At 39.6% G+C, this 14128-nt stretch overlaps 1 protein-coding gene across 4 annotated transcripts in view; it reads left to right on the forward strand.

Annotated features, from left to right (window-relative positions):
* Positions 1-29: 29 nt before the first annotated feature.
* LOC106688461 (very low-density lipoprotein receptor) overlaps positions 30-14128 on the forward strand; it is a 95555-nt gene continuing 81456 nt past the window's right edge. For 3 of the 4 annotated variants that reach the window (XM_067050348.1, XM_067050351.1, XM_067050349.1), the window contains exon 1: positions 30-171. In XM_067050348.1, the coding sequence (XP_066906449.1) occupies positions 96-171 (76 nt within the window). In that variant the 5' untranslated portion in view covers positions 30-95. Of the gene's footprint in view, positions 172-1392; positions 1412-14128 lie in introns of those variants that run through there. The other variant, XM_067050350.1, reaches the window with a different exon arrangement.

Below are 14128 nucleotides of genomic sequence, written 5' to 3' on the forward strand. Positions count from 1 at the left end.
GGAAGAGGGAATGAATTAAAGAACCGGTGGGGAGAGGAGAGGGAGAAGAAGTATGTAAGAGACCAAGAGGCGCGATGGAAGGTTAGTTGGGAGCTATGTCTGCCGCAGTTTTTGTTCTCCTCTTCCTTTTCCTCCGCCAGACGGACTCTATCCTTCCAGGTGATCCACACAGTAAGTATATTATATCTCAAAAATTATACATATGGATTATCGTATTATATATAGCGTATGGCATAAACAGCGGGAACTATCATGACCCCGTATCTTATCGTAGTTTATGATTAATAATATCAAAGTGATCGAACGCTTCATGTAATAAAAAATAAAATACATACGTGGAACCTCAGCCTAGTCTCATGACTATAACTATTCTAGTTTCACAAACACACAATAAAAAAGATTAGAAATGAGAAAAATAATTACATATTTTAATTGATATTAAGTTTTAAAAAATCAGTTTGTGTAGCAAGAATTGGTATTTTTTAAATGTGGCACAGTTGGCGCATCACTATACCTTCACTCAGCACCCCAACCTACTAGGAATAGAAATCAATTTCATATAAAGTTAAGTGAACTAACACACGTTAGGTAAAAACTAACAATCGTCATATAAATAGAAATACATTTATTTATAAATATATCTTATTTATGCGCTATTCTTCACTATTAGCTTCTATGACTTTGTATATTAGGAAATTTTTTTTTTAATCCTTGGCTTTACAACGTTATATGATACATTTTAATTACTACTCTTATTTCAGCTATCAATTTCTTTAATAGTATATATCTTGTTAGTATATTTTATAGTTTTGGTGAACCCTATACAAATAGAGTTAGCCAGTTTAATAAATGGCTTACATATACATACTAATAGTGATATTCAGAAAGAATAATAAATTAAAAATCATTTATATAAATTGACAAAGAGAGATGGTTAATTATTTATAATTAACAAAATTAAAGGCACTTTAGGGAAAAATCTTTTGAAAATTTATTTTAAGACCAGACCATTTTATTGTGGATAAGACCTTGTTTATCATTTGATCCCATTACGGAATAGATATTAATTATAATTTTTTAAAATTTATATTGTGTGTAAAATCGTTGATAGGATGGTCAGTGTAGCATTTAAAAAAAATCTCTTTAAGAAAACTAGAAAAAATAAATTTATTGAGTAAATAATTCCTGAAATAAAATCTTTAAAAAAAAGATGAGATTATTTTTGTTATTTGAGAACATCAACCTAACCACCTCTTTGGGAACAATTGTCTTTACAATTAGAATTAAAGGAAGGAATTATATTGTACTGATAACTTTATTTACTGTTATTTTGTTATAGAAGGGAGATTCATAAAACCAATGGCCTGATAATGGAAACGGTTTTTGTCGCTGCATCTTCACATCGGAGAGGGCAAGAAATTATAATAATCTTCCTAGTGAAAATTGTAGCTTTATCGCATAATAATATCATTTATGACTTTATAAAACATTTACTAACTAGACCCCTTGCTATGGTATGCTACAAGTAATTAATTATGAGAGATCTTCAACGGTATTATGTTTACCAATTTATTAGGCTATGATTATGAGGTGGCATGCAAGGATTCTAATTTATAAAGTGAAGTCTGGTTTGCATTATGCTATATTTGCAAATATTTACAATCTAGGTATAATAATCTATGAGAGAGTATGGTGGACCTATTGACTTAAAGTTTATTTAATATGCTACGTTTTGAGAATACCAGTTAAATTATTCAATTCTGATTGCTATTACCATTCAAAATATCAACTGAGGGCTCTACTTATTTTGGTATGTCTGGCGGAATTAACGGTGTAAGCGGCTCTTAGTCTATATGATCCTTGGTTCTCTCATCGTTCTTAACTAGAGATGTCCGTCATTCTTTGCTGTTCTACTTCCGTTCTGTACTGCTTCCGACTGACTCTCTAGTCTGTCTTGTCCTCCTGACTCTCTCCAACCGTTTCTGCCTTACTCTCCTCAAAAGTCTCCTTGTTTCTCGCTCTCCCTCCTCATTGGTCGTAAGGGGGTGTCACCTTGCGATCCTTGCCTCCTCATTGGCCAATTCCAGCTCCACCCCCTCCATGGGCCCGAGAGGGGTGGGAAGATCCCTAATTGGCATCTTGTTTCTCTGTCGGGTTCTCTTTTGATGTCCCAGATGTGTTTATTTTTCCTTCACTTATCTTTCTTGTTCTCCTTTGGTTTCTTCTGTTTTGCGGCGTCGCCTGTTTTCCTTGGTCGGCTTCTCTTTTGACGTCTAAGATTTTTTATCATCTAGGTTCTTAACGACATCATTAGTTTATTTAGTATGTCCTACCTGCCCCTAAGCACTGCCATTACAGGCCCCAATCACATGTGTACATTACCTGACCTAAAAGCCTACGATCTGTCCCAACAGGTGGACCATACATCAAAATTGCCGACAAATGGTTTAATTAAATTTACCTTCCATTTTCTCTTTTCTCATACTGGATATCAATTACATAGCAGTATACTGCATATTTTTATTCTAACCAAAACAAGATTTGTTCAACAATGAAATAATTTGTGTTTTTGTAATTTGAAACTCATTCCCAATTGCAAATTATATTCAAGTGGAATGTATTTTCTTAGCTAAAACAATTTTCTTTTTCATAATTTTTAAACCGTTCTGGTTGATTTTTGTACAGAAATTATTTTCTGCTGCAGAAGGTGATCATGATGTGTGATAAATATACAGAAAAGGATTCAGAGATCTAGTTGGTTTTATTTCACCCTTCCACAGGGTACAGTGCTAGGGCTTATTTTATTCTTACTCCACATAAATGGGTCGTTCAATTTTAACATTGGAGGTAAAACAACTGGCTCTGCAGATCACTGCTTTGATTCTTTCTGACGTAAATTATATCAATCTAACCAAAAAAATCAATTTGACTTTAACTTTAATTTAAAAAAAAATGATTTAGATTACTTATTACTAAATTCAAATAAAATATTTTTTATGTGGATATAAGCCATTGCCTGGTGATACCTTGGCTCAACTACAATCGCAAATTGCCATTAATAAGGAGAAAAGTCGTTGTTTCATGTTTTGACTAGGGGAAAGGTCACTCTTTAGGAGGAGAGAATGACCCACAAATCCCTGGGACGGAGGGTGGGGCCTGAGATCTAGGAGGGCGGGCACCTCTTTCTTAATCTATATAGTATTGCGTACCATCTAAAAAGGCATAGAACAACTCTAAAATGACATCTATCTTATATCTCTAGCTAAATTAGGGAAGCTTCTGTAGGAATTTTAAAACTTGTTCTGTGGTTTTCAGTCCATTTATGCGGACTTAACAGCTCAGTAATTCAAAAATGACACATCCACGTCTCAATAAAATTTCAGTTTTTCTAGTCTATTCCTGTACAATATTTGTGCTAAATTTGAAATTTCAACAGTTTGTTTTGTTGGCGTGGAATAGCCGTATAGATATAAAAGAGGTTACCATCAAATAAACGTGTATTTGATTTGTCTTTACATACTGGGCATACCAAAAATAGTAGAATTTACTTTTTTGATTTTCTCCAAAACAAATTGTCCGATTTTCGATCAGCGAGCAGTTTTCGTTTTTTAAATATAGAAGAAATTGCGCTAATTGCGTTTTAAATCCACCAATTGAATACTAAAGAAAATAACATGCAAAAATATGAGTTAAATTTGGCCTAATAGGCACTTCCATTCGTTCACTGAAACCAATGAGGTATTCCGCGAAATTATCGCATTTATACAGCGAACATAAAGAGAAAAATACGTTTTTGTTTACAGGTGGTAGGAAAATGGAATAAGGCAAATATCGGCCGGTACTCAAGGATACATCTGCCTGTCCTACATGTGCTGAAGTCAGGCCAAGGTTCCTGAAAAATCAAGGGACCCTTATTAAAGTAACAGCACCATTCGAACAATTGAGTGTTGACTTTAAGGGTCCCCTATCCTCTAAAACTAGGAATTATTATATGTTGACAGTAGTGGATGAATATTCCCGTTTCCCGTTTGTTTTCCCCTGTCAAGATATTTCATCTAAAACTGTGATACAATGTCTTTGTCAACTGTTTTCCATATTCAGTATGCCGACATTCATACATTCAGATAGAGGAATGTCGTTCCTATCAGAAGAAGTTACTAGTTCTTTTTACATTCAAACGGGGTGGCTGTTAATCGAACCACTCCTTACAATGCTCGAGGCAACGGCCAAGTGGAACATTATAACGGTATAATTTGGAAAACCATAATGTTGGCGGTAAAATCTCTTGGTCTTAAATCAGATGATTGGGAAAAAGTGCTTTCTCAAGCACTCCATTCTTTGCGTTCATTACTGTGCACTGCTACTAACTGCACACCTCTTGAAAGATTCTTTCGCGTCAGACTGCAAACGGAAATTTCATCCCATCATGGTTGATACCAAATGCAACAGTCCTAGTTAAAAGAAATGTACGAAATAGCTAATATGAGGATATGATTGAAGAAGCGGAACTCTTGTAAGTAAACCCCCAATATGCTTTCATTAGACTGAAGGATGGCTCTGAGTCAACTGTTTCATTGCGGCAATTGGCACCATTCATCTGATCCAGTTGTCCACTACAAATTTATTTTCTATTGATGAGCGACCGCAACTTGTGCAGCTGTCTGATGGCAACGAGAACTGTAATCAGGAGGTGCATAGCGATGAAAGTTCTGGTGCTGTATCTGAAAAAAGACTACTCTGCCTAGTGTGGAAACTCTGGATGGACCCTTGATTGAGGACAGTCAGAGGCCTCATAGTACTGAAATACCTTCACCTGATGAACCCTTGCCTCAATACAAACAAAGGCCTCAGAGGACCGTAACAGTTCCTTCCTACCTAAAAGACTATGTTACTTATTAATTAAAGAGGGGGAAAATGTTATGGTACCACAGTAAAAATACACTGTAACCTACCTGCTTTGTCTGTCTATTGTTAATGTTTCATTTCTTTTCCTCTCATTTGTGTTCAAATGTTTATATCTACATTTAAATGAATAAAATTGATTTGAATTGAGTAGGTATAAAGAAAATAATTAAATTTTTATTGATAATTTTTTTTTCTTACAATCTAATTAATGGTTTCTCCAACGGCTTTTGGTCTAACGGCTTTTTCTGTTGTGTTTCTTTTTCTGTTCACGATGTGAGGCCGCGTGAGCTGTAGTTAATAAGTTTTATTTAAATCTTTCCTTTTATTAGCTTTTAATTAATTTTGTTTTACTGTATTGAATCATTAATTAATTTTAAAACTGACGGTAACGTCATGCACGTGGACGAACAACCAACTGTCAATAACCAACGTACAACATTCAGTGTTTATACTTTCAGTAGTGTAGACATATTTATCGGATCGAGCTTTAGAGGTTTAAACACTTGTGTTTATAAGCGATAAGTCACAGTTTCATTTATTTATGTTATTTCTTTTCTTTTTCCTACAAACTGTATATATTTCATTTACTATATCTCTTTGTTTAGTTTGTTTTTTAAGTTGATATATATTTTTAATTTTTTAAATCTTAAACATATAATTAGATGGTATGTCTAAATCTCGAAAAAAGCCAAATTTAAAATATGTAACAAAAACAAACGACATAAAAGAAAAATGTATAAGATTTGTCATAATCAAAAGAGAGGAAACGGATAAAGAGGGAAATTCTTTGGATTTCAAAAAAAAGTTCGCCGTTTTTTATCTATAAAAGTATAAATAATTTGGTCGGGGAGATCAAATTTGCTAAAAAATTAAAATATGGAACTCTCCTAATCGAAGTTTTTACAGATATGCAATCGGAAAAACTACTGCTATGTACTAGTAGTAGATTTACTTGGGATGCCAGGATAATCGCTGAAGGCAATTATACAAAAATAAATTAATTAATTGATTATAAATTGAGTCCTAAAAAACTATTATTATAATTGTTTTCCTTTCCAAAGGCTGTTTGTGTGTTTACCAGTTTAACAATTAAATACCTTTATTTTTATAAAATGTTGTTACCATTAATTATATAGTATAATGAAGAGTGACATATTGGGTTATATAATAGTATCCAAACTACATAAAGAAACTAAGTATTTATTTACAATTTATTATTATGATTAAAATGGTTCATATGATTCAGATAAAGGCTGCCATAAAATATAGATTATTACATGATTACTTATTAGTTAATTTATACTTATAGCTGCTGATGCCGTGGGATGTAGTGCCGTAGGTGTCTTCTGTTTCATCAGGGATGTCCAGGTCTCGTGGACATCTCACTACTTCGTCTGGTCGAAGTGCATCCTCTAAGTCTCCCTCCTGCATGTGACTCCGTCTAAGCCTTCCTGTAGAGTGTCTCTGTCTGCTCTTCTCAATTCCCTCTTGTCTTTTTCTCCAACTTCCCTTTTGGGGCGTTACCTTATTTTTAAATCTCTTCTCTGGTTGGTTATCGATGTCCGAAGACTCCCGAGGCAGGCGTCCCCCTCCTCAAGGCCGAGGATGTGTAACAAAAAGTTTGACTTGTCCAGGAAGGACCTGCCTGGTTAATTTGATTCTGGTCCCTCGTCCCAAACTATCATTTTTGTTACTTAAAGGTTAGCCAATCTAATTTTCTCAGGGGCCTCTGGTAAAGTGACATACTTAATACAGACGTTTTCATATCCGGGGACTCAGTAAGAGACTCCTACCCTAACCAGGTATCGGGGACAGATAGCAAAAAACCTTAATAAACGACATATTGTTGAAATCATGGCTAATTCCTCGATACATAGCACTACTAAGGTGTGGAGGAATGTTAAATAAAGTTCCAATTAAAGTAGAGTCAAGTAAGATGAACCAGAGCCAAGGTGTCCCGATTTAAATTGTTGTACATTAGATGAAATAAAAGAATTAAAAGCGCAGAATGTAGAAGAGGTTAAAAGATTACCTTATAACGTTTGATAACCACACTATTCCGTGCGAAATTAAAATAGGATTTTAGAATATTATAGTCAAACAATATTAAAGCCCGATTAGATGTACCGTCTGTATACGATTTGGACACACAAAAGCGACATGTAAAAATAATCCACTTTGTTGTTACTGCGGGGAAAATAGACACGAAGGAATACAGTGCGAAAAATCTTTAAAATGTGTACATTTTTCCGGTGAACACGATCCTTTTTCAAAAATATGTCCAATGTTTATTTAGGAATAAGAAATTAAGACTCCTATTACGCCGAAAATGGACTATGGATGTTTTATTTACGGCTCTGCCAGACACCGGATCCTTACTAGACTAAATGAGGTTCATCATCCTTAGTCTGTGTTTTGAAGCTGGACTACCTCCTCTTTTATTCAGAAGGAAAAAACTGGCGACAAACTACATTTCAAAATTATACCCTCAAAAGGATCACCAAGGTTAGAAAGGAAGGCCGTGCCAGGGGATGAGGCCTGGACACTGACTAGGTAGAGGAGGTCTAGGTGAGAGAGTCTGAGGCAGAGTAACAGTTCTAGTTGCCGAGATGAAGCGGACGGACCAGTAAGCTGATAAGGCTAGGTACAACTCTAGTTGCCGAGATGAAGCGGACGGACTAAGGTTGCTGGAGAAAGGGAGAGGAGATAGGCCATCGACTAAGGTGAACATAACAAAAACCAACTCTTGTGAGGATAGATTACCAATAAACTTCTCTATCTCAAGTAGAGTGTAAGCCACCAGTGCTATGACTAGACCCGGATAAAGGCTTGATGTGATGGATCAATCCCGGTGGCAATTGAAGGCCTCATGTGATCGGTTATCACTGAGGATTCACTCTATTAACTCTACTTGAGATAGTTCCGTAGACTCTTTTTGCTCAATCTCTTTTTATTTTATAATTAACATTCTTACACATTACATATTAACATATATACATTTATACAAGAGATCGTATTTTTATAATGATAAACTTATATACAATTATACAGCTTCTTAGACGCTTGTAGTGCTGGCCCCTGGCGGGTTATAGCGGCACTTCGTGCTCGCTGACTGCTACACTAACATAATAATCATTACCGATTATTTAAGCTCATTAGTTTTAATTTTTTTGAAAAGTAATAACCTTTTGAATAAAATTATTTTTTATTTCATTTCACTACAACAACCATCACCAACCAATACAAACCACCCCCTATTATTATAAACCCACCCCAACATGTTTCTTCATGACTCATTAACGGTACCACACTCCATGACAAAAAACACACAGTCATCACAATTTAAGTCAGACTCGAACATTCCTACAAAATCACTTGCGTCTATCGAAGCCCCAATGCCAAACCGGACATACTTAAGACATTTCTCCACATCGAGGACGACAGATAACACATCATAGGCGACTTTAACGCAAAACACCACACCTGGAACTGCGCGAAAGAAAATGGATTAGGAAACCACCTGAAAAACTAAATACACAATCAAACACCCTAATGCATACACATACAGAAGAACATCTAACCCATCATGCACATCTACTCACGCAACGACCACACAGAGTCACTCACTGTACTACTCAGGAGTGATAATGATCACTTACCAGTCCTCTACCATTTAGGCCAATACACAAGAACAACTCCACCTACAGACTTCAAATACAATTTCAAACACGCTGACTGGAAAGTTTACAAAACAGTCTCATTAAACAACGCAACAACATTAAATACTGCTGGCACAGGACTAAAGACCAGACTTACAGACCAATCATAAATAGGCTCATCAGAGAAATAACAACCCTTATGTCGTATTTAAATACGTCCCTATGACACGAACAACTACACCGCACACACGACTCCAAAATTTTTTGGAAATTAGTCCGAAGTCAAACACCAAATCTAGATCGGTGAAACTGGACTCTGCATACCACCACCACGGGTTTTATTCAATATCTACTTGAACACATAGTCGGGATGAAATTTCACGAAGTTGAAATATCTGCATATACTGATGACATAGCCATATACTCGGCTATCTCGCCATATAAGGCTATAGACCAGGCTGCAGCAACAGCCCAACTTATCACTGACAAACTACGAGACATAAACATACACATCAACCCCCAAAAACTGACACCATCACATTCTCATACAAGAAAACTTCTAACAGAGTACCAAAACTTAAATACATACCAAGAGACATCTCACATACCTTTGCATGAAACTAGAATCACATCTCTCATTCACCAATGAATGAATACAGATCGTCAAGTAACCAATCGTACCAACTCAAACAGCCCCGCAGTCAGACTCAAACTCCTCATTTACAAGGCAATATTACCACCATCGCTGTTACATGGTGCACCTCTATTACACTTCCTATACCCAACAGCCCTGAAATCTCTACGATAATACCAGAACAGTATACTACAGAAGATTTCCACAGGATCATCACTAGAGAGACGTAACATGACTCACATTCATAACGAGCTACAGCTAGAAACTGTACAACAGCACATAACACACCAAGTTCTTTGACAGTCTCCCTGCTTCCTTCAACTCCATTTTCTGATCAATCAACCCTCTATCTCCCTTTGCTACGAAGTTGCAGGGTTGGAAGAGCTCCAAAACCCCATACACATTACTCTTTAACTCCTTTCTTCTCTTGCAATTATCTTTTTTTTATAATTACTAATTGTTTTATTTGCTCTTCTTTGTTCAATCATTACGCGGAGGCCTCTCACCTCCAGTACGGAGCCTAGTCCAGCCCTTCGGGTATCATCCTGCTTCTTCGATGTCAACTTTCATTGGTGGCTCGCCGACCCCGGGTGGTTGAGCCCTTCCCAACTCAATCTTCAACCTTTTTTTTTTTTTTTTTTTTTTTTGTTCCCCCTTCCTGGCATTGCTGCCATACGGGGTTCGGCAACAGTGGGGTAGTGCGCTAGGGTTGCGCATGCCACTGTTGCCAATAAACATCTTTTTTTTTTTTTTTAACCATTTATTTTCAAAAATACACAATAAATGGTGGGCCATTTAATTTTTTGGGACAATTTTATGAAACCGTGGTGCAGCCCAGCACTCGGTTGAGTGCCTTAAGATGGGGCTACACCTTATCCACCAGCATCCGTCCGGTACGTCCAGCACGCCTGGTCCGCATCCGTCCGGTTGTCACCTCCAGTCCGCAGCCTAGTCCAGCCCTCCTGGTCTCAACCTGCTTCTTCGCTGTCCTCTGGATCTTCATCTTCCATTGGTCAAGGATCTTCATCGCCCGGGGTCGGCGAGCCCTTCCCAATGTAAAGTGCGTTGGCCCGATAACTTCCCTCCACCCGTAAATGAATTCCCTGAAGGTAATTATCCTCTTCCATCAGCAGAGGGAAGTCCGACTCGGCGAGGGCGAAGATCCCGCATTTTCTTGACAACCTGGCACGGTGTCCTTCCATCGCGGTGCAGTCCAATACCACGTGCTCTGCTGTTTCAGGGACCCCACACGTCGGGCACCGGGGGTCGATGTTCTTTCCGAAGCTTTGCAGCTTTCCCCGGAATCCTCCGTGTCCTGTCAGGATCTGCGAGACCCAATAGTCTGGGATGACCCAACCTGCTCTCAATCTTGAGTGGACGGTGGGGAAGAATTTCCTCAGCGTCGCACCCTTTTCGCTTGTCCGCCACCGTCCATTCCACTCCTCAATCGACTCCTCCCGTAGGAACTTCTTCCAATGGTTCGGGTTCTCGCCGATCCTCTCCTGGAGTCCCGCCGGTAGCACTCCCAGCCCCTGCCTCTTCACATCATACTTCGTAGCATCCTCCTTGAGGATGAGGTCCAGGGGCATTGCTCCGGCCAGCACCTGCACCGCCTCATGCGACACCGTTCTGTACGCCTTCGTGACCCTCAGCAGAGCCAGTCGTTGCGTAGTGGCCAGTCTCTTCTTCTGCTCCCGCGTGAGGATTCGACTCCACGCAGGGGATGCGTACCTCAGAATACCCAACACCACTCCTTTGTATATAGTCATTGTAGCGTCGTGGCCCTATAGTCCCGTCGATGCGCACGATGTCCGAAAAGAATTTCAAACGGGGAAAAACCTGTTACTGAGTGGATAGAGTAGTTATAAGCCGCAATTGCTTTACTTATTGCAACGTCCGGCTCCAAGCCCTTCTCCAGCTGATATACCCTCTGATGGTCACTGAGTGTGCATTATAGCTGTTCTATGTCTACCCTGCTCTTGGGATGTCTATGCGTGTTGAGGTGACATAGTGCTTTCATCTCTTTCCTGGCATTATCAGATTCCCTTCCTCCATCTGATGCAATGTGATCGAGAACACTATATTTCTTTCCCAAGCCCTCTAAAAACGAAAAAATATTAAATTAAGGTCTGTATGTATGATTTTATTTGTGACAAAGTAAGGAGCATTGAGGATTTTACAAAGGATTTTAGATTGCAATGATTGGATATGAGAGGAATTCGAAGGTTTAGTGGAGCCCCAAAGCTCAACTCCGTATGTTCAGATTGGCCTTATTACAGTCATGTAGATCAATCTTTTGTCCAAGGTAGCGGATCGGTTCGACAGGGTTAAGATCAGCATTATTAAAGGAGACTGTAGGGCAGACGGTAGGTTTACGACGAAGGGTAAAGGTGATTTGATGGAATTTGTTTGAATTTATTTTAATCCTCCAATTATGACACCATTCTTCGAGGGCTGTGATATGGGATTGGAGAGTTTGTAATGCAATCAGAGGGTTGTTATTAACAGCAAGCATGCATGTGTCATCAGCATAAGTGGTGAGGGTGGTGTTAGGATTGGTTGGGATGTCAGCTGTATAAACAGTGTAGATAATGGGACCGAGGATACTACCTTAAGGAACACCAGGGGACTAAGAATGGAGGGAAGAATAGGAGCTGTTGTGGTTTACTTGGAATAATCTATCAATGAGAAAAGAACGGATGATGATAAAGTATGTAGAAGGTAGGAATCTACGGAGTTTGTAAAGCAGTCCCGGATGCCAGACTCGATCAAAAGCCTATTCTACATTGAAAAAGACATTACGCACTCCAAACAAGACGAGACAACGTCCACCATTCGATGACATTGCTGGATAGCGGAGTAGGATGTTCGGAATCCAAAATGGTGATCAGGAATTATATGATTAGAATCTAGGATGGGGTATAGGGGTTTTTAAATGAGTTTTTCTTGGATTTTGCCCATAATTGGTAATAGAGAGATAGGACTGTAGGAGGATGGGTATTCTGGCGGCTTTTGGGGCTTAGTTATTATTTTAACTATTGATAATTTCAATGGATCAGGAAAATATGTGGAACGGAGTACGGCGTTATATATGTAGGTAAGGAATAGGATGGCTTTTCGAGGAAGAAGTTTTAGGATGTGAGATGTTATTAAATCGTGTCCAGGAGCTTTGTGCGAGCGTCCTCCACACACTCTCTCTAATTCACTTCTTTCTGCCGCAAAGCGAATGAATGTGAAAATCCATGTCGGTTCCTCGACAGCCTGACATCCAGTGCATTCTGCTGTGTTTTCCAGTTTGAATCGGTATTGGTAGGCTCTAAAGCATCCATGTCCAGTTAACAGTTGGGTTACGTAAATTCATCTCACCATAATCCACCCGCGGCCATACCACGTGTCGGGTATTAATCAGCGAGTCCATCTTTCGGAATCTGCAACCTCCCAACGCTGCTGCCACTGTTCGATGGTAATTTTTCGCTCATCCTATCTGGAAACGTGAAAGCGTCTTCTAAAGTGCCTGTACTTCCTTCTTCAACAAGGAGTTCCACAGGCGACATTCTGGCTATCATGCACTCCACTTCGTAGGAAACAGTTCGAAAAGCACTAACCGTCCTTAAAGAAACTCTCCGATAAACTGAAACCATCTGTCTCCTGTATGATTTGGTAACCATCGCTTCTTTCCAAACGGGGCTGCATATAACATAATGCAGGGGACAATAGTAGCAAGGAGCCTTCGGCTACTTTCTCTGGGACCTCCAACATTTGGCATAAGCCGTTACAAAAAGGATGCTATTTTAGCAGATTTGGCGCTGATATACTCCGTGTGTGTGTGAAGGGCTGGACCAGCCTAGTAACTGCTGGAGGCACCCTGACAGAAGTGCACCAGAAGGGCCTACCGAACGGATGAAGATCATTGGTAGCAGTGGCATGCGCAATCCCAGCGCGCACTACCCCACTGCTCCCGCACCCCGTATGCCAGAAATGGCAAGGGAGGGGGATTAAAAAAAAAAAAAGATATAGTCCGTGTGAACATTAATGCGGAGACGTGCATCGATCGTGACTCGTAGGTATTTTAAGCAAGACAGGGAACGAATTTCGTGCCTAACTACCGTGACAGTGATGGACTCAATTTGCTTCCTGCAAGTTACTAGAAGAACCTCGGTCGCAAGTAGCAGACCTACCGAAGACAGCCAACCTCGAACCGTAGCAACAGCCTGATTTGCGATGGATGTAACTTCTTCCATGTGCTTCGCCACTATTACAACTGCAACATCATCAGCGAATCCAAGATCTGTGACTCCCTCCGGCATTGTCGGAAGATCGCGTCGTACATGACGTTCCACAGAAGAAGTTCTAATACCGAGCCCTGTGGGACACGACCAGTCACCTTGTATCTTCTTTGGCAAAGGTCTGAAAAATAGAACAGAGCTCTATCTTTGAAGTAGTCTGTGAAAACGGCTGGAACCGTCATGATCTGGCATATAAGTAGGTGTAAGGGGCCATATGCATATGCCATAGGGTATTTATAGTAGAGCAGGTCCATCTTGCAGTGTTAAAAGCATTCTTAACGTCTAGAGTGATGATTGCTGCATAACATCGCTAGATAATATAGCGGCTGTGGAGGCTGTCGCGCTAATGTATAAAAGCGTGATAGTCTGTTCCGACACCAATTCGTAGAGCACGTCTGTTCGCCCAGACGCTAGAGAGAGGTTGGTAGAAGAACGCGTGGCGAGGTGTAAGCTGGTTATTATGAACGAGCCTTCTGGTCCCACATTTGTTGGAGCGCGGGGCCAGAGTTGGATAGATGTGACACCTGGCCCCTCATTCGTGGGGGCGAGGGGCCAGAGTTGGATAGACGTGACACTGGTCACGGCTCCCATGGCGAGGCGAATAGCTGACTGGGCCCTAAGGTCTGACACGAGCTCCGACCACC

This window comes from Halyomorpha halys, unplaced genomic scaffold (assembly GCF_000696795.3).
Source record: "Halyomorpha halys isolate HHAL.00 unplaced genomic scaffold, Hhal_1.1 Scaffold1131.1, whole genome shotgun sequence".
NCBI classification, from domain to species: domain Eukaryota; kingdom Metazoa; phylum Arthropoda; class Insecta; order Hemiptera; family Pentatomidae; genus Halyomorpha; species Halyomorpha halys.